Below are 25,608 nucleotides of genomic sequence, written 5' to 3' on the forward strand. Positions count from 1 at the left end.
TGAGGTGTTGAGCTTTGTGTGAGATATTTTAAATAGAATTTGGAAACAGAGAGAAGAGGAGGAGGCAAGTGTCAGTGGAAGTGAGGTCACAAGGACTCAAGTGGAACAAACTGCATTTGTCTGCAATTAATAGAGCTGCTTAAAGTAACAGTGTAACTTGCTTGCCCAGCCCACCCACTTGATCCAAAGGGAGGCAGCCCCTGGGGCTTCTTGCCCCAACTATTCTGCCTGCCTGGTTCATTATAACAGTGGCTCCAGGTGATGGTGACCCCAGCACTGAACAGCCCAGAAAGAAACAGAGACAGCTGCCAGCAGCATGAATGAGGCGTGCGACATTGGTGTGTGAGAGAATGAGGGGTGTGTGTATGTATGAGAATTAACGAGGGAGAAAGAACAAGGGTGTGTGTGAGAGAGAGAATAAAAGAAGGAACAAGAGGGGTGTGTATGTGTAAATGAATGAGATGACAGAATGAGATGTGTAGTGGGGGGGATGTAGTGGGTAAATGTTTTCTATACGCTTAATTCCTTGCCTGTGTTATGCCAGTTGTGTGGTCTGTGGCTTTCTTCAAGTGCACTATGGTGCAAGAGGGAAGGAGAAAGGGAGTGCATATAGTCCAAAATAAACCAGTCTTGTCACAGACTGAGAGGCCAAACTACACATTACAAAGTCCTCGTGTTCATTGGGGAACAACACAAGAGCTTTGCATAAGATGTGCAAATGTGATTTTTGTGCCTCTGGAATCTTTTTTTGCTCATCACCACCGTGATCTCCAGCAGAAAAGGGCTACTGTGCATCTTGGAGGCACAAACTCCTATTGCACATCTGATATAAGGATTAGAGATGGGCACAAATTGAAATATGAACAAAAGCTCATGACAAACCAGGCCAGTTCAGGGTTTACGAATTGGTGGTTCCTCAGAGCCCATTTCTGATGAACCGCCATGAACTTTAGGCTGGGTTGTTTGGTTCATTTTTTGGTTTGTCACTGCAGACATCCTGGTGCCGATCAATCAGTTTCCTAGGCAACAGGGGATAGACTTCCTGCAGACCTTCTGTTGACCTGGAAGTGGCCTTCTGCTGGCCCAGAAGTGGCCTTCTGTTGACCTGGAAGTGATTATTTGCTGACCTGAATGTGACATTTTCACAAACCAAATGAACCGATTCGTGAACCGGGGCAGGTTTGTGAAAGTTTGGGGTTCATGAAATGCAACGAACCACGAACCACATGGTTCATTTTTCCCCCGGTTTGTGCCCATCTCTAATAAGGATCTCCCACATGTCTGACCCAAGGTATTGGCTATGGCTAATGAACGTAGCAACATGGGGAATTTTTGACAAGCGCTTGGGCGCAAGACACATTTGGCACGAGACACATTTTAATATTTTTATACACTACTACTCTTCTACGTGCTTATTAATATTTTATGATACTTATTTAATAAATTGGCTAATTTTAATGAAAACATACCAGTACAGTACTTACTGTTTTTGCTGTTTTGTATTGATTTACGCCTTTCTTTTTAGGCTCCATAAAATCACCGTACAGGCCTGCTACTCCCTGAATTAATCACTTCATTCGGAGGAACTAAGACATTTTGGTGAGACTGGCCACCAGTAATGCTCATCTAATTGTGTGTATAGTGCCCTCAAGATGTAGCTGATATGTCGACCCCATAGGGTTTTCAAGGCAAGAGGTGAACAGGGGTGGTTTGCCAATGTGTGATTCTGTATAGCGACCCTGGACTTCCTTGGTGGTCTGGGCTGCCCTGCTTAGCTTCCAAGATCTAACTAGACTAGGCTAGCTTGGGCCATCCAGGTCAGCTGCCTTATCAAATTAGGAGGTAAAATTTTTGGTCTGCTGGCAATTCACTAATGTGTGTATGTAAAAGGCTATGGTGTGTTTTCAGGTGTCTTGGAACGCATGACCTGCCAACAAGTATGCATACAGCCTCATAAATATCAAAGTTCTCTCATAAACCAGTCACTTTTCCAGAACGCTGTCCACCGTAGCAGCACAACCTTTCATTATTCTTGCTATAAATTGAGACACAATGACAGAAAAGGCCACAATGAAATATATCACTCTCAAAGGAGGTGATGTAACGCTGGCAAGAAGGATTCTTCCTTCAGCTACAGCATGTAAAACCAGGGAGTGCTGGAGCGTATTGAAGTCCTGGCGTCTGAATAAGTTCAAGATGCCAAGCCAGGCAGAGGGCAGGTGGGGCGTGGGAGCTGTGATTCACGAGCTGTGGGTGAGTCAACGTGTGCAGTTCAGCTCTGATGTTTTTAGAAACCAAAGAAAAATGGAATTAAAAGAAGCCGTGAAGTCTGAGCATATGCAGGTTTACTCAGAAATACATCCTGCTGAATGACATGGGACTAATGCCAGAGCTGGACAGAAATGACGCCTCTGCTTACTAAAAAAAATAAAATAAAACCTCCCAGTCTCCTTCCGTCAGATAACATGCAGTAAAACAAGAAACGTGACATGACATCACAATGCTTCAAGTTTCTCCACCTCCAGAACCAAGGCAGGGAATCTTGGTAGTGTGATGTCATCACACCTTGCAATCTGTTTTACTATGCATTAGGAGGAAGAGTGAGCATTCCCTATTTCATTTGTTTTTCTATTCGCTTATACTTTCGTCAACTGTTTCAGTTCTCCAAATTTTGCCGATGGTTCTCTGGTTTCAGATGTACTGTATATGCACATTGCATGGGTTTTATGTACAATTTATACAGTGTTTATCTGTAAACACTGGACATACATACAATACGGATTTCTTGATGCACAAATAATATTGAAATATACATACATTTCACAAGAAAAAAATTGTAGAAGGAAACAGTAAAGAGATGCCAGAATAATCACAGGTTCAGTTTTCACAGGGGAGAAGTGAAATCAAAATGTGGGTATGTAGGTAGGAGCAGAAGGGATGAGAAATTGAAAAACATCCTTAGATAGGATTTGTAGTCCAGCTTTTTTCCATAGCAGCCATGTGTCTTCCTCAATGTCTAGTTACAGTCAAAGGGAAGAGAATCAAAAGAAGTTATGCAGCCCAATCCAATGCAAGTTTACTTGGGAGCAAGCCCTGAATTAAATGGGATTTTCTCCCAAGTAAGCGTGCAGACAAGTCCTCTATTAATTGGACAAAGTGTTTGGAAGTAAGGAGAAATCTTCGTGTTCTGTGGTACCGTGTTATTTTGAAATAATTGGTATTACACAGGGATAGATCACAGATCTGTGGAAATACAACTGTCTGAAGGAAAAATAAGCCAGAGAATAAGAAGGGGAGGTATTTCATTCCTGTCTAATTAGTGTTATTATTGCTTCCCTCTCATGACTGAAATTTCCTGGAGATTATGTGGGTGAGACTGCCACAAGCAGCTGAAATCCTCCCAGAATGTGAAAGATAAAAGGGAAGCCCATCCTGGCCTGTCTTTAAAGACTATTTCCTCACATTCTTGAAAAGTAGTGTCAGGTATTTTTCCCTCTCTTTCTCTCTTGCCCTCATTCTCATTCCCAAATGTGGCAGCGATTGAGGGACGTAAATTGTTACAATGGGTTGGATCCGGTCTTCAACTTCTGCTAATGGAAGATACTTCTGTCAAGGCAAGAGAACATTCTTACCTACCCCCTTTCACTGCAGCCCACTGAGGGCCAAACGACAAGTGACGCCTGACACAGGTTGGACACTTGTCAGCTTCCCTCAAGTTTTGATGGGAAATGTAGGCAGCTTAGTGGAATGTTGGACAAGTGACAGTTGAAAAGTCTGTTGGACAGCAGTTGGAGAGCCGAGCTGCAAGACCAGGATGCCTACATTTCCCATAAAACTTGAGGGAAGCTGACAAGTGTCCAACCTGTGTCAGGCGTCATTTGTAGCTTGGCCCTGAGTCTCACAAAATGCTGTTCCTGGGGTAGAGGAGACCGCCTCCCCTGGAATAGAATGGAGGTGATTTCAAGGAAGAACAGCTGTGAGGGAGCTAGAGAAGATCCTTAAACATAAAGATGTCTCTCTGGGGACCGAGATCAAGATAATCTAAACAGTGGTATTCTCCACTACTATGTATAGATGTGAAAGTTGGACGGTGAAGAAAGCTGACAGGAGGAAAATTGATTCATTTGAAATGCGGTGCTGGAGGAGAGTTTTGCGGATACCATGGATGGCCAAAAAGACAAAGAAGTGGGTACTAGATCAAATCAAGCCTGAATTCTCCTTAGAAGCTAAAATGACAAAAAAGCTATCATACTTTGGTCACATCATGAGAAGACAAGATTCTCTGGAAAAGTCAATAATGCTAGGAAAAGTGGAAGGCAGTGGGAAAAGAGGAAGACCTAAAATGAGATCAGGTGTAATCTGATCAATAAAAGAATCCACGTCCTCCAGTTTGCAAGATCTGAGCATGTCTCTTAATGATAGGATGTTTTGAAGGTCTTTCCTTCATAGGGTTGCCATGGGTCAACCTTCATAGGGTCAGAGGCGACTTGATGGCACATAACACACACACATAATTTCAAGGTCTGCAATGACAGGTGGGAATAAACAAGACTTCTCATTTATGGTTTGAAATACTGTCCCTCAAAAATGAATTTTAAAATTGAAATGTGAACATTTTGGATTCAATTTTTTTAAAAGCAATAAATTGCTGTGAAAATTCATGCACATTCTCTGGGGAATCTGGTTTTATAAAAATATGCTTCTGCCATGCATGTTCACTTTTTGGCAAAATGCTTCTAAGTATCTGTTTCTTAAAGGCTAGTCAAGGAGGGAAGGCGGCATGGTATAGCCCAGTCTAGTCAGATCTTGGAAGCTAAGCAAAATCAGTGCTTGGATGGGCAACCACCAAGGAAGACTCTGAAGAGGAAGGCAACTGCAAACCACCTCTGCTTCAGGAAACTAAACAAACACCTCAGGTTATATATGGTTTCAGTATCAATTCATCACAATTTTGAGTAATATGGACATGTACCAACCCTTAAATTTTAGCTTCTAGGGAGAATTCAGGCTTGATTTATTCTAGAACCCACTTATTTGTCCTTTTGGCTGTCCGTGGTATCCATTTAACTCTCCTCCAGCACCACTTTTCAAATGAATCAATTTTCTTCTGGTCAGCTTTCTTCAGTGTCCACTGTCCAACTCTTGCATCCATATGTATTAATGGGGAATAACATAGTGTAGATTATCTTGAGACATCCTCCTTATCCTTAAGGATTTTTTCATGTTCACGGCTGCTCTTCCAAGTCTCAATCTCTTTCTGATTTTTTGGTTGCAGTCTCCCTTTTGGTTGATGATTGAGCCATGGAATAGAATTGTTATTTAATAAGACAGGGCTGAAACGTCAGCTGCCTCGCGAGATCATCATCGATTTCTCATCTAAAAGGATCCGAGACATCATCCTATACAACTCATACAATGCGGATCTGGACTTTTTGGGTAACAAGGTCAAGATACTGAAAGACGTCCCATTTTTAGTTCGGAAAAGACGTTTTAAGTATAAAAAGCTTGCAGCTCTTCTGAGGGAACGTGGAATAAAGTACAAATGGTTATTTCCTGAAGGCATCTGGTTTAGTTACAAAGATCAAGCTTACAAGATATTATCAGAAGATCAACTAAGGGATTTTGAGGATAAAAATCTGGAATTCCAGCGAGACACCAAGCAAGAAGAAAACGAGAAGTCTGAGGGGCGGGGGGAGGAAATGAGCACTGCGGCTGCAGTTGCTCAGAGAGAACTGCGTCCGGGACCCAGGAGGGGAGGAAAACTTAATTTGAATTTGAATTGTAATTTCCATTATGTAAGGTCGACCACTCCATCAATATTATACAAAGCTTTAGTTTTTAATAATGGCAGTATGAAGGGAAAGCATTCTGTGTAGTGTAGATGTTATATGTTGTTGTTTGGGTTTTTTTTCTCTTTCCTTCCCTTGTTTCCCTTCTTTTCCTTTGTATTGTTAGTTAATGTAGTTAATAAAAAGAATAAAAAATGTTAAAAAAAAATAATAAGACAGGGCTGAGGAACAGCTCAGAAACTGTCAAAGTGAATTTCCTCACAATAGCACCATAATGTGCTGTTTCTTCCTGTCCTGTGGCTCTCCCACCCTTTCACTAAATATAGACAATCAAGGATGAGATTTATGCTTTTCTAAATTGCCCTAAATATTTGGCATACATACCGTGGGGTAGCAGCATAAACAGGAAAGGCTAGGAAAACACCCTTCTAACATCTTAACACTCCCATGCTGCTAGGGCCTGAGGGAGTCCCCCAATGAAGGACATTACTACCACCTAATATGACCTTTCACCTGCCAAACAAATACCTTGCTAGGCATAGTGCAAACTAGGTTCCCCCTGAACTATGTGTCAAAATCTTTCTGTCGACGTATGGAAAGTTGTGAAATTCTGAATATAGTGTGACAGAAAGCCTTAGAGGGAAAAAAGGTCAGAAGATTGGAAGGGAATTTAAGTTAATGCAGTGGCAGTTCTATAAAGCTAAGAATTCATTTATTTATTTACTTATTTATTTACTTATTATAGTCCACCTTTCTCAGTGAGATGGAAGGCCGATTACACAGTATAAGACCATATGATCAACATCTGGGACTTCAACAAAATTCTATGCATGTCTACTCAGAAGCAAGTCAGAAGATGACCAGTGTACAGAAGTGTGGGTAGGATGGCATTCTACCCTATTGAGGACCGTCCCCTCTCCACACTTCACCCTCTCCAAACTATCATCAAATCTCTAGGAATTTCCCAGCCCATTGTTAGCAACTCTACAATAATGCAAAGTTTGGCATGAATGAAGCAGGTCCATTATCATTTGATTACTATTCTGAGATCCTAGCATTATTATTGGAAAAGTATACACAGAGAGTAACAGCCCTCTCTCCACATTATATATTTATCACATTTTTCTTCTGCCATTTCTCCAATAAGCTCAGAGTGGTATGCATTATGGCCAAGAGGAGAATATTTGAGCCTACTTGGAATGAATAGGGGCAGGCAGAGTATATTCACTGCCCCCTCAGAGAGGGAGACTGGGAGAAAACCCTACTGTACAACATTGATGAAATCTGTGTAGCAGGGGAAGGGTGGAGCAAAGCGATATACTTGACAGTAAATAAAGCAAAAGGGAAAACTAGAAAGTTTTTTGGCAGAAGATGAAAGACAGAGAAGTGAACCTTGTAAATATAGCCCCTGGTGGTTCCACAAGAAAGACTCTTGGAGGGAAGAAGCCAAAGGAAGCTAAAGAGGAAAGAGAATTTGGGGGAAGAGTCAGAGATCCCTTCTTCAGATACTTGAGAAGAAAAGACAGACTGGTGTCAAAGTGGCATGTTACTGCCTTGTACAAATAGTTTCTGGTCAGTTTTGAGAAGAGAATTAAGATAACACCACTATAAATAAGATCAATTATTTGGAGGTAAGTAACATCGTGCCCTGCCCTGGATAGCCCAGGCAAGCCAGATCTCTTCTGATCTTGGAAGCTGAGAAGGGTCGGCTTTGATTAATGATTGGATGAGAGACTTCCAGGGAAAACCAAGGTTGCTATCAGAAGCAGGCAATGGCAAACCACGTCTGTTAACTCTTTGCCTTGAAAAGTCCAGTGTGTGTGTGTGTGGGGGGTCACCATTAGGGGTGTGCAAAACAAAACAAATGAACTGGAAATACACATGGAAATTCCTGTTTCATTTCATTAAAGCAGCTTCTGGAACAATGAACCAAATCCAGAGAATGAAGCTATCGCAACACCCACTGAAGATCCAGTTTGGTATAGTGGTTAAGAGCATGGGACTCTAATCTGGAGTACCAGGTTTGATTCCCCACTCCTCTAGTTGAAGCCAGCTGGGTGACCTTGGGTCAGGGCCAAGCTACACATGACGAATGACACTTGAATGGCAAGTGTATTTCTCCCTGTTCACTTGCCCTCCACTCAATCCACTTGCCGTTCAAGTGTCATTCGTCATGTGTAGCTTGGCCCTCAGTCACAGCTCTCCCAGAGCTCTCTCAGCCCCACCCATCTCACAGGGTGATTATTGTTGTAAGGATAATAACAACATACTTTGTAAACCGTGCTGAGTGGGCGTTAAGTTGTCCTGAAGGGCGGTATATAAATTGAATTGTTATTGTTGTTGTTGTTGTTGTTGTTGTTAGAAGAAGAAGAAGAAGAAGAAGAAGAAGAAGAAGAAGAAGAAGAAGAAGAAGAAGGAAGATAGGCACTGGGCTCGCAGCATCTTGTTTTCCTTATCAGTATTGTCTACCAATCAGATCCCAAGGACAGAGAGCCCTTAAGTTACGTTCTACCACCTAATTAACTCCATTGGTGGGAAGAGAGTATGTGCACAATGCACACAAGTCTCTCTGCCAATCTGGTCCTTGCAAGCTCCCCTGGGAGGAAAGGTCTTGCAGCAGCTGCAACCTCAAACCGTTGGTCAGCCCCTGCTGCTGCTTCTCCAGCCGCAGGCTCTGCTTTCTTTGCCCGCCCCTCTCTCCAGTCATCCATGTTTTTCCTTCCCTAGTAAACAAGCCTGAGCCTGACTCAATGGCATGCCTGCAGTTACCATCGTGTACATGCATCTGTTGGTTGCTCCTCTTCCTCGGTATTGCCAACAGTGAAAGACAGGAAAACACACTTTTTAAATCATTATTTTAAAAAAATGGTTTTTCACTAAAATATGACATTGATTGGGGGGGGGGCTCAACCTGGAAGGGGACTGTTTTCCACTCTGTGCCGAGGATTTCTTTCTGCAGTATTCTGAGAGTGCCCACTGGATGCTGTAATGGCAGGCAGGCCAGCTAGTTATATGGGTGGAACTGCAAAGGGCTGATTTGATTCTGCAGTCTTTTGGGGTGGTTTGGGGTGGCAGGCTCGCACCTGGGGCAGGGGGTGCTCGCCCAAGCAGGTCGAGGAGTTGGTCCAATTGACCCCTTGTCTTGACCTGTACCGCTAGTTATACCCTTGCCGTTATTAAGTTTAATGTTGGTCAATAAATGGCCCAAATTTATACCCAAGCCTTGTGTCTATCTCTTCATTCCGAATGGGGGGGCAAATGGGAAATCGAATGACTTTTGAATACTTGTTAGACAGTTCAGAATCCTTGGCCGACATTCTTCTCCAAATTATTCATTCCACAGTAGAGGAATGATGATATTTATGATGATGAAAACAGAGAGGGGGGTATTATTTAAAAGGGGGCATGCCAATATTTATGTTCTCTTACAACATACACTTTAAATTCAGTTTTACTTCCATGCAATCAAGTGTTCCCTTTAACAATACCGGCACTTCTCTTTCCATTGTAGTTCCTTACAATGTAACACCATTTAGCTTCCCCATCTGTAGATAAGGCACCAGAGTTATGCCTATTTAAGGCCAATTGATTACATGTGAATACTCATGGTGACCCCTTTTAATCCAGAAAAACTAGCACTCTCTGCCACTGGTGGTGGCAAGTCTTTTGCGCAGTTCTGTGGCTGTAAGTGTGCCCTACAAAACTAGATTCAGAAGAAATAGCCATGTTAGTCTGTAGCTGCAAAATAGTAAAGAGTCCAGTAGCACCTTTAAGACTAACCAACTTTATTGTAGCATAAGCTTTCGAGAATCACAGGTCTCTTTGTCAGATGCATCTGATGAAGAGAGCTGAGGTTCTCAAAATGCTACAATAAAGCTGGTTAGTCTAAAAGGTGCTACAAAAGTTAGACAGCTCTTCATGCCTTGGTGTGCTTTCGCAAAGTTTTGCCTCTGAGAGCAGGTATCAGAGCAGTGCAGTTTAAGACCAGAATATACCACTAAGTACAGTAAATCCTCGGCATATTTCTTCAAGAGCCTCATGGCACTCAACCCATGCTGCAAATTTAAAACATTTTTACTCTGTCCTACCATAAAATCAACCATTAATGATAGACAGTAGTCAAATAAACCACTAAACTCCAAGAGTAGTTTTCAACCACTGCCAAGCCACCAGCTGTTGGACCACCCACACAATAAAGTATATCCATAAAACAAACAAGGTGACCTTCCATATCTTTTATACTATGGCTATAATCATGAACCACAACTACCTTGTTCAGCTGTTCACCAAGGCTTACAGAAGGCGTTTGTGGTATCCTGGTGTACTCAACAAGAAAATGAATTGTCATAGGGTTTATATCATACATTTCTTTTGGATTATTTAGGACTGGTCACTACTGAAGAAGCGGGGCACTGAGCCAAGCTTTCCCAACAGGTTTTACGCTACGCTGCCTGCTCTGGTGTGATTTTGTGTTTACCGACACAGCGTCAATTCATTTCTCTTTTCAAACCTTTGTTTTGACATTTAAGGCTGAGATAGCCCTTTTTCCCCCCTCCAAGGGTACAGTGTAGATGGATGCCGGTGAGTAATAATTTTTCGGTTCCATCGCCTCCTCCGCCCCCCCTCGCTTCCTCTGCAAATGCCTAAGCCTGTGCGTTTACCTCACAAACAAACTACAAAAGGCAGGAGGGAAGGAGGAAGGGAGAGAGAGAGAGAGAGAGAGAGAAAGCCAACAGGTTGATCTGGATTACCTCAACAGTCACACCCTCTCTACTTTATGAACATAGCTGAACAGGTGTTTGTAATTCATTAGCTAAACTGAGCTCAGCACAGGCAGGAATTAAATCTACGCTTCTCTCCAACGTGCGTCTTGTCTGTCTGTCTGTCTGTCTCAGTCAGGAGCAGCAGCCAGCTGGCCAAGTGTTTCTTTTGGCTCCCTCACAGCCACTATGACTAGCTACCGTTCCAGGGAGTTCAGTAGCCTCAGTAGCAGCTCCCCTACTACACCGGGAGCCTCTTTCAGCAGGAGGAGAGAACGGTCGTACTCCCCATCTTCAAGATATGGGGCCTGCAGCAGCCCTACTAGAGGTGTCACCGCCGGCAGGAACAGTTTCAGCTCCTCGAGCCTCACTGGATATGGAAGTTCTGCTTATCCCAAGGTCTCCTACAACAAGCGGCTGTTGACTCCCCTGAACCTGGATATCGACCCCTCCTTGCAGGCGATACGGGCCAAAGAGAAAGATGAAATCAAGACGCTCAATAACCAGTTTGCTGCCTTAATTGGAAAGGTAAGACAACGCTCCCCTCTCTGGACCAAAGTGCAGGCCAGGGGCCTGCGTTGTTAGGCAGAAGTGGGAGGCAGCCGCTTCAGGTGGCAAATTTCTTCCAGAAAAGGATGCCAAACTGTCATTAATGTATTTTATTACTATTTTTTTAGAGATTAGGCTGCATGTGCCATTTGTGATGTTCAAGCCTTGGATCTCAGTGAGAAAAACAGACTGATTATGATGATGATGATTTATTTATTTACTTACTTATTTACTTTTGATTTCTATTCCGCCCTCCCTGACTAGCAGGCTCAGGGCGGATTACACTCTGCAAACAACACACTAAAAACGCACATTTTACAATTTTAAAACAACCATATAAACCAATGCAAAATAAATATTTTAAAAGGTACAAAAAAGCAGCGCAGGAGTAGTCAGTTGATGATGATGATGATGATGATGATGATGATGATGATGATGATGATGATGGGCCAGGGGCTTGCTTTGTAACACTTTACTGAAATATTCATCCTGTATTTTATTTGAATTAGTGCTGTGCTCATATTAGTCCCATTTCAATGAAAACAGTGTAATATCCGGCCATCACATAATCAGCAGTTTTGCTCTGTATTGTGGGAAGGGGGGGGTAGACCTTTTAAAAATGAAATTACAACAGATGTGCATTCTCCTAGCTCTGGAGAGAGGTGTATAGCTATGAAATAATAAGGAAAAGTTTTGTGAAAGAGTCAAGAGTTGTGGTATGACAGAGAAACATGATGAAAAAATGTGAAACTAATCTTCCTCCCCCATATTCCAGACAGTACTCACAAAAGCAAGTGAACATGCTGAGAGAAGAAATGCATCTCCCATTGACAAATTACTGGGATTTTAATGCAAGGAAAATGGGATATTACCTGGACAGAGCTGTTCCTTAATGGCAAATAACTAGGTCTTATGTGACAAATGACGTCTTTGTTTTTTTTTTTAATACAGTAAACTTACTACCATGTGGAAAGGACTTGAGGGACATAAAATGCAAGTTAAGGCCTCTGAGTAGCGGACCTTTGACATTAATGTCAAATCTACACTTCAAATTTATGTTAATTGTGTGCAAGTTTCATGTTTATAGCTTGCCTCAATGAGTTCTGGGAACTGTAGTTTGAGGAGGTTGCTGCTCAGTATTGTCGATCTTATTTCTACCTCACAAAGCTACAAATCCCAGTGTTCCCTAGGGAAGGAAATAACAGTTAAACAAGTTGTATAGCGAAGCTACACCCTAAATATTAGGGAATAAATATTATGGTGATTTAGGGAATTAAGCCCTTCCCTCAAACAATAGTACTTTTTCTATTGTTTTGTGTAATGCTGACTCCTAGGGCCCCCCTCCAGGGCCCAAACTGAGGGGGGTTGTGGTGGGGGGGCAAGCATCCTGCACGGTGCATGGGAGGATCTTATGTGCTCCAGAGGACTTCCTTGTTGCACCAGGAGCAGTTGTTTGGGGGGGGGGGTAATTTTTATTAAATAGGCCCCTCATGGGAGCTTTCATTCCCTTATCACACTGGGAACGACGTCATTTCTAAAATAACCACGAAGTCCTCTGGAATATGCAGGAGTGCGTTCCGTAGCTCCTGGGCCCGTTCCCTACACCTTTCCCCCCCCACACACCAGCCTGGTAAATGGTGGCAGGGGTGGAGGCTGGGAGTAGTGGATTCCTCACTCCATCAGGGGAATGAGACTCCTACTGACTCCTGACCTGGCTAGGCCTACCCTTTGGAGGACTACTGTTAGTTTAAATTTTTTTTGCTAAGGATGCTATACAACAAAACCGCAATCAAAACATGAGCCATGTCAAAGCATAATAGTTCTGTGAGGGCATGCCTTTTTCTTCCTTATTTTAAATTGCTGGTCTTCCTTTTGAATTACTCTTAGCTGATTCTTCTCGGCTTTTGGTTTTTGCACATGATTATATTGGTCCGAAAAGAAGGAAGAGGAGGATTCTGAATAGATGATGCCTCCTGTTCCAGCATTCCTTTATCGTCACTGTAACTGAGGAAATAAATGTAATTATACGCAGAATACAGAAAAGGAGATAGGCCAAGTTAATGCAATTCTTTCTGGACTGTATCACTTAAGACTGCAGTTGGGTGACCTAATATTTTTAACTTTCCCCATGCAAAAGCAGGATCCTAAATGTAGTAAACTAATCCATCATGGACAATTTTTTTAGCTCTCTCTGATATTCTTTTTTAACCAGGAAGATATAAAAAAAATGACGTTTCTCTGCAGTCTGACATAGTACAGTCCAGAATGCTATCACCTCAGGGCATCATAGCATTCAGCGTAGGCTTGGCCACTTGGTAGAAAGGTCTTATGACAGACAGCATACATGGTCTCACACAGACAAGTTATATTCCTGTTGAGTTTAATATTTTATACAGAGAGATAGGAATGACTTCATGATTGTGAAGAAGAGACCTATTGAGTTTCAAATGGAGGGAAAGAATTTAGGAGTTTGGTGAAGAAATGCCATAGTAAACAACTTTTTTCCTCTCCAGGTCCTGTGAGGAAGCTTTTTGTGTATTAAAAACCCACAAGGAAGGCAGAGGGTTGTTTTCAAAGTAAAACAGTTTGACTACCTAAGGCAGGTTCCTGCAAAGCCCTTGTGTTCCATAAACAGATGATAATCTGAAGGATTGCTTCACTGATGTGTCTAATGTAGGCTGTGAGCCAACCTTTAAAAAAAGAGGGGGGAAATTGTACACATGTTCACATTTGTATTGTTCTGAGTCTGATTTAATTTTAAAGAGACATTTTTTTATTCCTCATCTATGCAAATACTACTCCCAATGTTTATAACATGCAAATAAGAATATGTACAAGCTTGCTACCTGGTTTGTGCATTACAACACAGACATGGAATACAAAGCCAGCTATTCATACATATTTGAGTCAATCTTTTGACATACTAATTTTGGGAATGTGGAAGTGTACTTTTCAAATGCATTTGAACAGATGCCACATTTGGGGAGCCACAAGGTGGCCTCCTCAGTGGTTTTCAAGCAGTGTTCTGTGCTCACCAGATCCCTAGAAACTTATCAAGGGTTCCATCCTCACTAACAAAGTCAGTAATGGAGGACAGACTTCAGGTTGCCAGCTACTGGTTCAAAAATTCCTGGAGTTTTGGAGGCGGAACTGATCTCTGTAGTCTGGAGATCAGTTTTACCATAGAGTTTCCGGTGCTTCCTAGAGCTACCCACTGCCACTTCCAGGTTATACTTGGAAGTGGCATGCTAGCATGAAAGATGCTAGCATTTTTGTTTTAGTTTTTTCAGCCACTGCTCCAGGGCGGGCAATCGAGATGATCAGTGAGAGATTGTCCTCCATAAGTGGGCACGTGGCAACCCTACTGAAAGGCTCAAAGTCCATGATAACAAGGAATGTGCCACCAATCCACTTCTCCTTTCTTCATTTCTCTGCTAACATTTGGTTAAAGAAAATGCATGATATGCCATTAGAGTTTTCCTGGTCCCCTCACTGCAATTCATTTGTGGGTGATTTGAGAAAAGCGAGCACTATGACAATAAGTCATAAAGGTAATTGAAATAAATGTTACTCAGGAATTGAAGAGAAGAGACTTGCAGTTAGGCACATATGCCTCACAACATATTGTTTGAGCCTTAAGTAGAGATGGGCACAAACTGGGGAAAAACTGAACTGTGCTGTTCGTGGTTCGTCGCATTTCATGAACCATGAACTTTCACGAACCTGCCCCAGTTCGTAAACTGGTTTGTTTGGTTCATGAAAATGTCATTTCCGGGTCAGCAAATTGTCACTTCTGGGTCAGCAGAAGGTCTGCAAAAAGCTCATCCCCCATTGCCTAGGAAACTATAGAAACTATTAAACCTAATGCAACGATTTAAGGGTCTGCACTAGCTAAACTAGCAAAACAGCGAATCTCTTTACACGAGATCTCTTACACGAGAATGCTCAAGTGTAGGAAGATGCAATGTTAGCCAGGAAGCATAGTTTAAAAAGACAGAAGCAAAGGCTCTGTCAATTTAACCTCTCCACAGGAAGGTGGGAGCCTGCTGAGATTGTTCCTCAGAAGCTTTGTTAATTTCATCTTCCCCTCTCCAAAGGGGAGGTGAAATTGACAGAGCCTTCTGAGAAGCAAAGATGAAATTAACAAACCCTCTGAGGAGCAATCTCTGCCAGCTCTGTCTTTTAAAACTATGCATCCCGGCTAACATTGCATCTCCCTACACTTGAGTGTCCTTGTGTTAAGAGGTCTCATGTAGAAAGACTCAGAGTTTAGTGCCTCAGCTACAATCCAGTGCCACAATCTGACAATCTTTTTGAAGATCCCACCCTGCAAGTCAGTAAGATCACTGGGTGCGCATACATGTGTACTCTCTGGTGCCTCGCACTTGCAGATTAACCTACCTGATAAGGTCGAGAAGGCTCCCACATTATTGTCATCAGAGGTCATTTCGTAGAAAAAGAGCGGGAGGAACTCATTAGCATAACTCATTAGCATAACTCATCCGCATATGCCTCACCCCTTGATATCACCAGAAATGTTTCATTGGCATAACTGATTTACATATGCCACACCCCCTGGCATCACCTATTCTGGCTGTTTTGGACCCAATCCTGGCCATTCAGGGCCAAAATTGGGCCCAAAATGGCAAAAAGGGGCTGAAAATGGCCGAAAAGGGGCCCAAAGTGGTCTGGATCGGGCTGCTGCTGAGCAGGAGAGTGATTCAACACCTGTCAGAGGCCCGATCTGGGCTGTTTCAGCCCCAATCCAGGACGAAACAGGCCTAAAATTGCTGAGAGTCAGGTGGGCAGGGCCACCTGACATGTGACCTCTTTGGGGAACTGCCGGAACTGCGTTCCTGCGTGTTCCTCCTTGAAATGAGCCCTGATTGTCATCTCCCAGAAGGTGTAAGATGGAACTTTCTAGAAGGGCTTTTTTCATGAAGAGATACATGAGCGTTTCTCCAATGGGCCCGATAGCACCCTGGAATCATTTTAGGCGAGGAAAGTCGCACAAGGCAGTGCAGCTGAAGTTTCGTCTCTATGCAATCCGCAGTCCCAGCCTGAATCACGTACTAAAATGTGTGAAGCAGGCTGGAACTATACGCTTCACCATGCTCTGTTATTTGAAGCATTTTACTCCTACCCCATCACCAATATCGGAAGAGAGCTGAGCTGTAAGAAAAATGTTTAAAGCAATAAAGTGCATTGAAGCATGTTAGGAGAAAAGGCAGTGGTTCAGTTCCATTCAATCACATGTTCAGTTTTTGGTCCAAGTTGATCCTTTTCCCCACTTTATATGTCACCGTGAATCCCCAAGCCCGCAGGCAAAAGGGTCCTATTGAGGTGCCAATGAAAGGGAAAGAATACCACTGGCTTCAGTGAAGCCACAATGGATGAATATGGAAATCTGAGAGTCGAGAACTTTGGGGTTGGTTTTAGGGTTTCCATTCCTCCTCCGGAGGCTGGGAATTCCCCGCCACTACTTGCCACCCCTCGCCAGCACTCCCCTAGCTGATGGGGAGGGATAACAAGGGAAACAGGAGAAGCTTTGCATGCACTCTTGCCAGCTTTGCATGCACTCTTGCCAGTGATGTAATGACATCGGCAACAGATGCACTGACATCACTTCCTCAGCACCCAGAACTGATGTCAACAAATCACAGTGAAGCCATGATTTGAGGGCAACCCCCCCCCCCCTGAGTTTTTGCCCCCAAACCAGCAGGCCAACAACGTGAAGACATCGCTTCTGAAAATGATATCATTATATCACCAGAGAGAGCATGCAGCAGGTGGTAAGTCTCCCCCTGCAGTTGTACCCCCACTGCTGGCAACCTTAGTTGGATCCTATGACTGTTTTTTTCTAACTCTTCCTGCAACGGAGAATGACTTTTTGATGGAGAAAAATCATTATCAAAGGAAGTTGTGGTGTTTTAATAGCTGTAATTTGTTTCATGGTTGATGCTTAGAAGTTTGTTCCATTAGGAAAACTATCGTCCGTTGAAAGACAGAAGGATAAAACCTTGTATTAGCAATCCTGCCTTGTTTAGTCTCCTTGCCTGCATCAAGCCACACTACAGATATCTTTGTCTGTTAGAGGAAGACGTGCTGAAAGAGAGGCATAGGGTTGCCAGCTCTGGATTGGAAATTCCTGGAGATTTGGGGTAGAGCCTGGAAGGGGTGGGGTTGGGGAAGAAGAGGGGAGGGGACTCAGTAGGGTATAATGCCATAGAATCCATCTTCCAGAGCAGCCATTTTCTTCAGGGAAACCGGTATCCCTAGAGTGGAGATGAATTATAATTAGAGGTGGGCATGGACTGAAATACGAACCGGTTCATTATGAACTGGGCCATTTTTTGGTTTGCGAACCGGCAGTTCGTTGGAGCTCATTTCTGATGAACCATGATGAACCACTATGATTTTGGGAGTGATTTGTATGTTTCGTTTTTCAATTCATCACTGCAGGCAGCCTGTTGCTGATCAATCTGTTACCTAGTCAACAGGGGGTGGGTGGGATGGGCTTTCTGCAGACCTTCTGCAGCCCTAAAGTGACAAACCGACAAACCAAATGAACCGGTTTGCGAACCGGGCAAGTTCATGGCGGTTTGTGGTTCATGAAACACAACGAGCCACAAACCGCAACAAGCCACCATTTTCCTGGTTCATGCCCACCTCTAGTTATAATCCCAGGAGCCTACAACCTCCTGTTTCTTCCTGTTGATCATGCATGGCTTTGGAGCAGTCTCGGCTGTCTCCAAGTTTCTGCCTTTAACTGGCAATGCTTTAAGCCTGTGTACTTTCTGCGCTTGTTCAGCACCTTGCCCAACCTGATAATGATCAAACCTGAACCCTCTAGGTGCTATATAATAGGATTACTAGGAAGGAGCCTAGCAAAAGATCTCTCTGTGGTAGTTCCTAGCCAAGCAAAACATTGGAAGCAAGAGCTGATTATAGTAATTAAGCGAAGGTTGCCAAAAGAGTGGGTGAATTCTCCCTCATGTGCAGTCTTTGGATAGACAGCAGAGATAATATTTAAGTTTGAATATAGGTTAGCAGGCTTGTTATCATAGGAGCTATGCTGAATAAGGTGACCCTCAGGAATGTAAAGAACTTTAATGAAAACTTGCAAAGTTTGCATTGAAGGTATAGGTGGCGATTGCCAGTTTTTTTTATTACTCAGTGAGTCTGTGTGCTTTCGGGCACAAGCAGTCTTCCTATACTGAGATCTGGTATAACATAGTGGCTAAGAGAATGAGCTGTGACTTGTTCAGATCTTGCCTCTGCCACGAAATCACTAGGTGGCTTTAAGTAAGCCACTCTGCCTTAGCCCCTGTTTATAATCTGGAGATATTTATTTATTTAGATATGTGTGTCCTGTTTTTTCCCCTAACAGATGCCCAAAGCATCTTACACCATAGTCCTCATGTCCTCCGTTTTATCCTTACAACAACCCTGTGAGATAGGTTAGGCTGACTGATCGAAGTCACCCACTGAACTTGCATGACAAAGTGGGAATTTGAACTTGGATCTCCAGATCCTAGTCTGATACCACACCATGCTGGCTGGATAATAATACTGGCCTACTTTTCAGGGCTATTGTAAGGGTTACAACAAGATGATTGGCTGATTCCGCACACGTTGGCTAATGCACTTCCAATCCTCTTTAGAGATCATTTGGAACTGAATTTTTCGAGTGTGAAACAAAAAATCCACTTCCAAACAATAGCTAAAGTGCATTGAAAGTGCATTATCCAACGTGTGCGGAATCAGCCGATGTATGTGAAGCACTTTGTACTGAAAGCAGTATTGCTACCAACTTTGGGGGCCTGAATAATGCATACTGATAAGTTTGCGGTTCAGTATCTTGGTTCATTTCTGATCCTTCGCAGCATTAGAGGAACTAGGAGAAAATAGAGGTAGAATTTGGGGTAGATTAGAATTGCACCCTAATAATATTTCCTTTGGGGCATATTTGGTGGATGGGTTTTGATGTAACCAAAGCCTAGTTCTCTTGACAAGGGCCACCTTTTCCGTTTGGCTGCATGATGAAAACATGGCCTCTCTAATTTCAAGCAAGCCACACTGGTTTCCTGTCTTTCAAGCTTGTGGTGAGATGGTTATGAGAAATCAGTGACAATACTAAATTGAGCATGGGTGCCACTTTTCTCATGCCACGAATGTGGTTTGTAGTTGATTAAAAAAACAAATCCAGACTGGATTTACGATATGATTGAAGCATCTTGCAGCTGCTTCACCACAGGCTTAGTCAGTGTGGAATTACAAAAAAAGCCTGACTCCAGCAGTGGGCTAGATCCAGCAGAAGATTTCCACATTTGCTAGAACACTTGCACAACTGAAAACAAATTCCACGCTGACAGTTTTCACTGTTAAGCTAATTTATTGTATCCGAAATTACATTTCCACTCAGGCAAGACATTCTGCAATTACTTGAGGAAAGGGATTGATAGATATGCTAGTAGTAATATCTATTCTTATCAGTTCAATATCTAGCACTGTTGTGTAAACAGAACTGCTCTAAATGAGTTTGCATTTCTGTTCACACATCACAAGATCTGATCCAATCCAAGATCCAATCCAAGATCTTTAAACAAGTCCATAAAATGTATTGTCGAAGGGTTTCACGGCCGGAGAACAATGGCTGTTGTGGATTTTCCGGGCTGTATAGCCGTGGTCTTGGCATCGTAGTTCCGGACGTTTTGCCAGCAGCTGTGACTGGCATCTTCAGTGTGTGACACTGAGAGATCTCTGTCTTTTGGCGCTACCCCTCTGAAGATGCCAGTCACAGCTGCTGGCGAAACATCAGGAACTACAATGCCAAGACCACGGCTATACAGCCCGGAAAATCCACAACAACCAGAGTCCATAAAAATTTATCAGTTCACTACAATGTTTGTCAATTTACCAATGATATAGTTGGCTTTTAAGAATGGAAGAATCCAGTGGATTAGTAACAGGTGTAAATCCTTGCTCCCCTGCTTGGTTCTTCCATTTGTAAAGTTTAAAATCATAGGAGGTTCAAATGACAGAGTTTTCCCAATTGTTTTGGTTGAACTAGCTGTCGTTTCAGATTTCAAGAAAGAATTATTCCATATCATAATGCAACTTGGGCTTCATGAAGATGGTTATTAGTGGTAGGGCAGCCACTTATAATAACTCATTGCATATTGACTGCGGTCATCTCTAAGACTCATCTGCATCAGGATGCATGCTTTATCATGCAACCGCAATTGCCACACGTTTCCATATGGGTCATTTTCACACGTCTTTACCCTCACGTGAAATTGCACAAAACTCACAGAACATCACCCAGTCAGGATTCCATTTCGTGGCGTGATGATGTGCCATGAAGACACCCTCATTCCATGAGTTTTGCATGATTTTGCATGAGGGTAAAGACATGCAAAAATGACCATGGTTGCACAGTGCACTAATACTCATATCATGCTTTGGCCAAAGATGACTGCCTCTCACTCACAGATGGTTTTCTGAACTGACCTTTGGTGCATATTCTTTTCTGCTTGGTTTTTAATCTCTATAATTCAATGATGAGATTAATAAAAGCTGTTCAAAGCCTTCACCAGTATGCCAGTGTGGTGCAGTGGTTAGAATATTAGGAGTCAGCCAGGAGAGTCAAGTTGCTCGGTGACCAGTCACAAACTATCAGCCTCGCTTACTTTACAAGAGTTGTTGTCCAGATAAAATCAAGAAGAATGATGTACGTCACTTTTGATCCCCACCGTTGACTAAGGAAGGATATAAATGAAGTACATAAGTAAATGCCCTGACCTGGATAGTGCAGGTGAGCCTGATCTTGTCAGATCTCGGAAGCTAAGCAGGGTTGGCCTTGGTTAGTAATTGGATGGGAGACCTCCAATGAAGACCAGGGTTGCAGAGGCAGGCAATGGCAAACCACCTCTGCTAGTCTCTTGCCATGAACATCCCGCCAGGGGTCGCTATAAATCAGTTTTGACTTAAGGGCACTCTCCACCACCACCATGTAAGTAAATAAATAAATAAGGATTGGTTCACTGGCATGACTATATTCTATAGTCATATGGAAAAGGAGGTCCACACAGTCTCAAACATACTGGATTCCAAAGTCTTGCAGAGACACTTGTACTATCACCCTTTGAAGTAAGATTTGTATCACCATTCATGAAACCTTACCGATGAATCTTTTTGCCCCTCTCAGTCATGGACAAGCTATTTGTCTTGCATTATCTATTGAAGGAGGTGCGGTCAGTTGATGAGATAAATGTCTTGGTGTGGGGTGCAGGAATGCTTCAAAGGGTTTTTTTTTAGCAAATGTTTCAAAAATGTTAAAGCATATTGCTACTAATTTTAAATTATGGATAATTGTCATTTTGATGCAAAAAAAAAAAAGACATAAAAACGGAAGAAAGAATTAACAGGATATCTATCCTCCACCGCTGGAAACACATACCTTGCACATTATGCTCTTGTGGAAATGAAAGTACATAGGAAAAGTTGTCTTGAGAATGCTGGCCTCACTGTATGCTTTGGTATAACCTGTGAACAAAAACCTAGCAGCTACATGAAGGCTTTACATAAGTGATCAGAAACCCTAGAAATTACAGAATCCTCATCATGCATACATTGCTTATACATGTAGACATTTCCATTTATTCACAAGTTATACTGAATGCTGTGGGGCCAGCCGACATTATTCTGTCCTCCTCCCCCATCCCATACATGTTTTAACTATGAATTTGTCTCTGTTTGTGCATGGGAGAAGAGCCCAGCTAAAAGAGATCTGTTCTTCTCAGCGCTGCAAGTGGGTGAAAGTAGGATTGTCAACTCCAGGGAAATTCCTGGCGATTTGGGAGTTGAGCCTGGGGAGGACTGAGTGGACATATATCCCTAATCTGCAGAGAACAGGGAGCATGCATACTTGTAGTGAAAATGAAATCCTGCCCTCAAGCCATAGTTGACTTATGGCTACCCTATGTGGGGTTTTCATGGCAAGAGATGGTTTGCCATTGTTTGCCATTGCCTGCTGCTGCATAGCAACCCGGGTTTTCATTGGAGGTCTCCCATCCAATTACAAACCAAGGCTGACCTTGCTTAACTTCTGAGATCAAACAAGATTTGGCTCTCCTGGGCTATCCAGGAAGAACAGTGATAAAGGAGGCTGCTTTTCATCAGAAGCAATTGGCTCTCAGCTTTTTATGAGCATAAACGCAGTAAGAACTGTATACATTCTTTACACAGAACATGCTACAGAAATGATTAAAATAACTAATGATAAATCTTTTAGAGGGCTTCTAACTCCAGTCTGTTTTTGTGCCCCCTCCCAGTTTTGTGAGGACTCCATTTATATCATTCGCTTCTACAAAATTGGCTGAACGTGAACTCCAAGCTGTCTTTTCGCAGGTGTTGATTTAACAGCTTTGGAGTCGTTCCTTATTTATTTAAAAGTTTTAATCAAGTGGAACTATTTTAAGTTTGAGAAAGGGCATGGAATTACAAAACACATGATAAACATCAGACAGAGTTATCAACTTTTTCACCACCCATGCTGTATCAGTTGCGGTTCTAAAGCTGGGAGTTCTTGACGGGCTGGGATGGCAGCTTACTTGTTTTCTTAATACTTGGCACGACAGAATCTTGTCCGCCGCTGATTCTCATTTGCACCATGCGGTCGTTGCGATAGCAGTCTTCCATGTACTTACTTGAGAATAAGTTTCATTGACCTCAGCGGGAGCTGTTTGGAAATACGTGGAGGAGTGAAACTTCCACCACTAGTTAGAAGTGTGTGCATGCTTACGACATCAACATACTACATGGTAGCATTATTTTTTAATAGAAAAAGACATAAACTGTATAACCTTTATCAAAGCTATTAAATACAAAATAGGATTAATGTGAGTCAGGTCTAGTCAGTTCTTTAATGTGAAAAAATACAACTGATTCATAAAATAATAAGAGCTTGATATAAATACATAAGAAACATGTGCAATACACCATTGTAATTTCAAATTCATTTCCTGGGCAACTGCCTTACCATATAACATAACAATAGATTCCAATGCATTCTTTAAGAAATAATAAAAATGTTTTAGTGCAAATATTCCAGAGTCCAATCAGTCCTTTAATTTCCTCTGAATACTAAGCCCTACAATTAGGGCTACTAACATCCAGGTGCTACCTGGGGATCTCACAGAATTACAACTGATCTCCAACCTACAAAGATCAGTTCCCCTGGAGAAAATGGCTCCTTTAGAGGGTGGACTCTATAGCATTATTCACTTCCCCAAACCCTGTCCCCCGGTCTATACTGGGAGAGCCAGTCTGGTGTAGTAAGAGCACCAGGACTCTAATATTGATAACCAGGTTTGTGATTCCCCACTCCTCTGCTTGAAACCAGCTGAGTGAACTTGGGTCAGTCACAGCTCTCTCGGAGCTCTCTCAGCTCCATCCACCTCACAGGGTGTTTTGTTGTGGGAATAATAATAACATACTTTGTAAACAACTCTGAGTGGGCATTAAGTTGTCCTGAAGGGTGGTATATAAGTTGAATAGAATGTTGTTGTTGTTGTTATACACCAGGAATTTCCTAGCCTAGAGTTGGCAACTCTACCTACAATATGTGGTGCCCTAATGAAGAAAGGTGTAGTAGATAAATAGCAAGAAGAGATAATCAATAACTCTGATTAGAATCAGTAGGACTTAAACAGGCACAGAATCAGGCTGCAATATTGCTATATATAAATAATTAAATTATAATGAATATTATTATAATATATTTTATTTCCAGATGAATGTGACTGATATTTGTATGACTGGATGATGAAGATTTTAGAAAACTTGTGACAGAAGGAATGGATAAAAGGATTTTGGCATGCTAAAACAGTAAAAAGGAGGATAGTAAAAGCGGAGTCCCATGGGGTCTGATGTTCAGTGTACATGGTCAGGAGGAGATCCCTTCTGTTGGCGTGGCCTTGAGCCAGTCACCGTTTGTCATCTTCATTTATTATTATTCATAATAATGATCCACTTTTGGAGGATGTTTAAGGACAAACAGGATGTTGGGGAACACCTTTTTCAATTAAAATACCAATTAAAGTTAAATTAAAAGTCAATTAGATTTGTAACACTAATCCAAGCAACTATTTTAGGTGCGGCCAAGTTGGCTTAATTGCCTCCCCCCCCCTTTAAATAGCAGGCCCACATGGCATATCACAAAGTGCTTTTTGAAAATCTCTTCAGTTTCAAAAGCTGCACGCTGTGTAAGACGACTGTTTGAGAAGCTCAACCCCAGATCCTCCTTTGACGCACAGAACTAGTTGTACAGTCCTTTCGATCCTGTCTAATTATAGTCCTTTGTAAAAGACGATAAACTATCTAATAAGGAGAATTTCCTTAAGTGTAGGAGCACTTCACAAACAACACAAGTTACACACAAGTTACTTAACACTCATGGCTTTATTTAAGAGGGAGTAGTCGCGCACGTTCTGTCCTTAGAATGTAGTGTACAACACAAGGTTCTCAAATGAAACAGTCACATTCAACATTGAAAATTCCCAAAGGAAAACAAAAGCAGGTGGGAATTAAATGATATAACAGCATCCATTCGTGTGTTTTTTTAAAGCATGCTCACACACCCTCACAAAGGATAGCAATTTTCTTAAAGTTTGGTGTTAATATAGCTTGGGACAGTGTTTAGTCTATGATTCGGGTGTAATTTGGGGCAGGTTAAGGAGGGGGCTAGATAACAATCTGGCAGGCATATTTTAGATAGTCAAGGCAGACTGGTAAATGAGAACCCTTGAGGCTTCTTCAACTCTTCATAGGAGCCAGTGTGGTATAGTGGCTGGAGTGATGAACTAGGATCTAGCTGACCCAGGTTCGATGCCCCGTTCTAACATGGAAATTTGCTGAGTGGACCAGTCACATATTCTTAGCCTAACCTACCTCATAAGTTTGTTGTAAGGGGGGGAGTGGAGGAGAGGAGAATGATGTAAACTGTTTTAGGTCCCCATTGAGGAGAAAGATGCGATATAAATGAAGTAAAATTAGAATTAAACAATTAAATATTAATCACCCACAGGTCCAGAGCCTGGAACAACACAACCAAATCTTGCTTACGAGGTGGAGTTTCTTGAGAGAGCAAGACAACTCCCTTTCTGACTTGGATATCAAACTTCTCTACGACCAGTACATGAACAAACTGAGGCAGCAGATACGATCTATTGATGTCGAGAAAGAGCAGCTGGACTTGGAACTTGATGAAGTATTGGATGCCATGGACAGCTTCCGGAGCAAGTACGTCTCTCTTCTGTCTCTTTCAAAACTTGGTGGGCACATGATTAAACCTCTCTAACCTTGCAAACTTTATCCTGTATCTCTCTGGAAATAGTTGCGCGCACACATACAAATATACTCTCCTGTTCTGAAAACGCCTGTGAACTTATAAAATCTTGGAGGGGGAGATTTGGGGCATAGGGGTCAAAGTATCCAATTTGTCCCTC

At 42.4% G+C, this 25,608-nt stretch overlaps 1 protein-coding gene across 1 annotated transcript in view; it reads left to right on the top strand.

Moving 5' to 3' along the window:
- The first annotated feature begins 10,618 nt into the window (after positions 1-10,618).
- The window catches only part of LOC129346373 (hornerin-like), a 47,262-nt gene continuing 32,272 nt past the window's right edge, over positions 10,619-25,608 (top strand). Inside the window, exons 1-2 of the mRNA XM_055003721.1 lie at positions 10,619-11,077; positions 25,188-25,402. Coding sequence (XP_054859696.1) covers positions 10,739-11,077; positions 25,188-25,402 — 554 coding nt within the window. The 5' untranslated portion in view covers positions 10,619-10,738. The remainder of the gene's footprint in view (positions 11,078-25,187; positions 25,403-25,608) is intronic.

The sequence above is a fragment of the Eublepharis macularius genome, chromosome 19 (assembly GCF_028583425.1).
Source record: "Eublepharis macularius isolate TG4126 chromosome 19, MPM_Emac_v1.0, whole genome shotgun sequence".
Classification (NCBI taxonomy): Eukaryota; Metazoa; Chordata; class Lepidosauria; order Squamata; family Eublepharidae; genus Eublepharis; species Eublepharis macularius.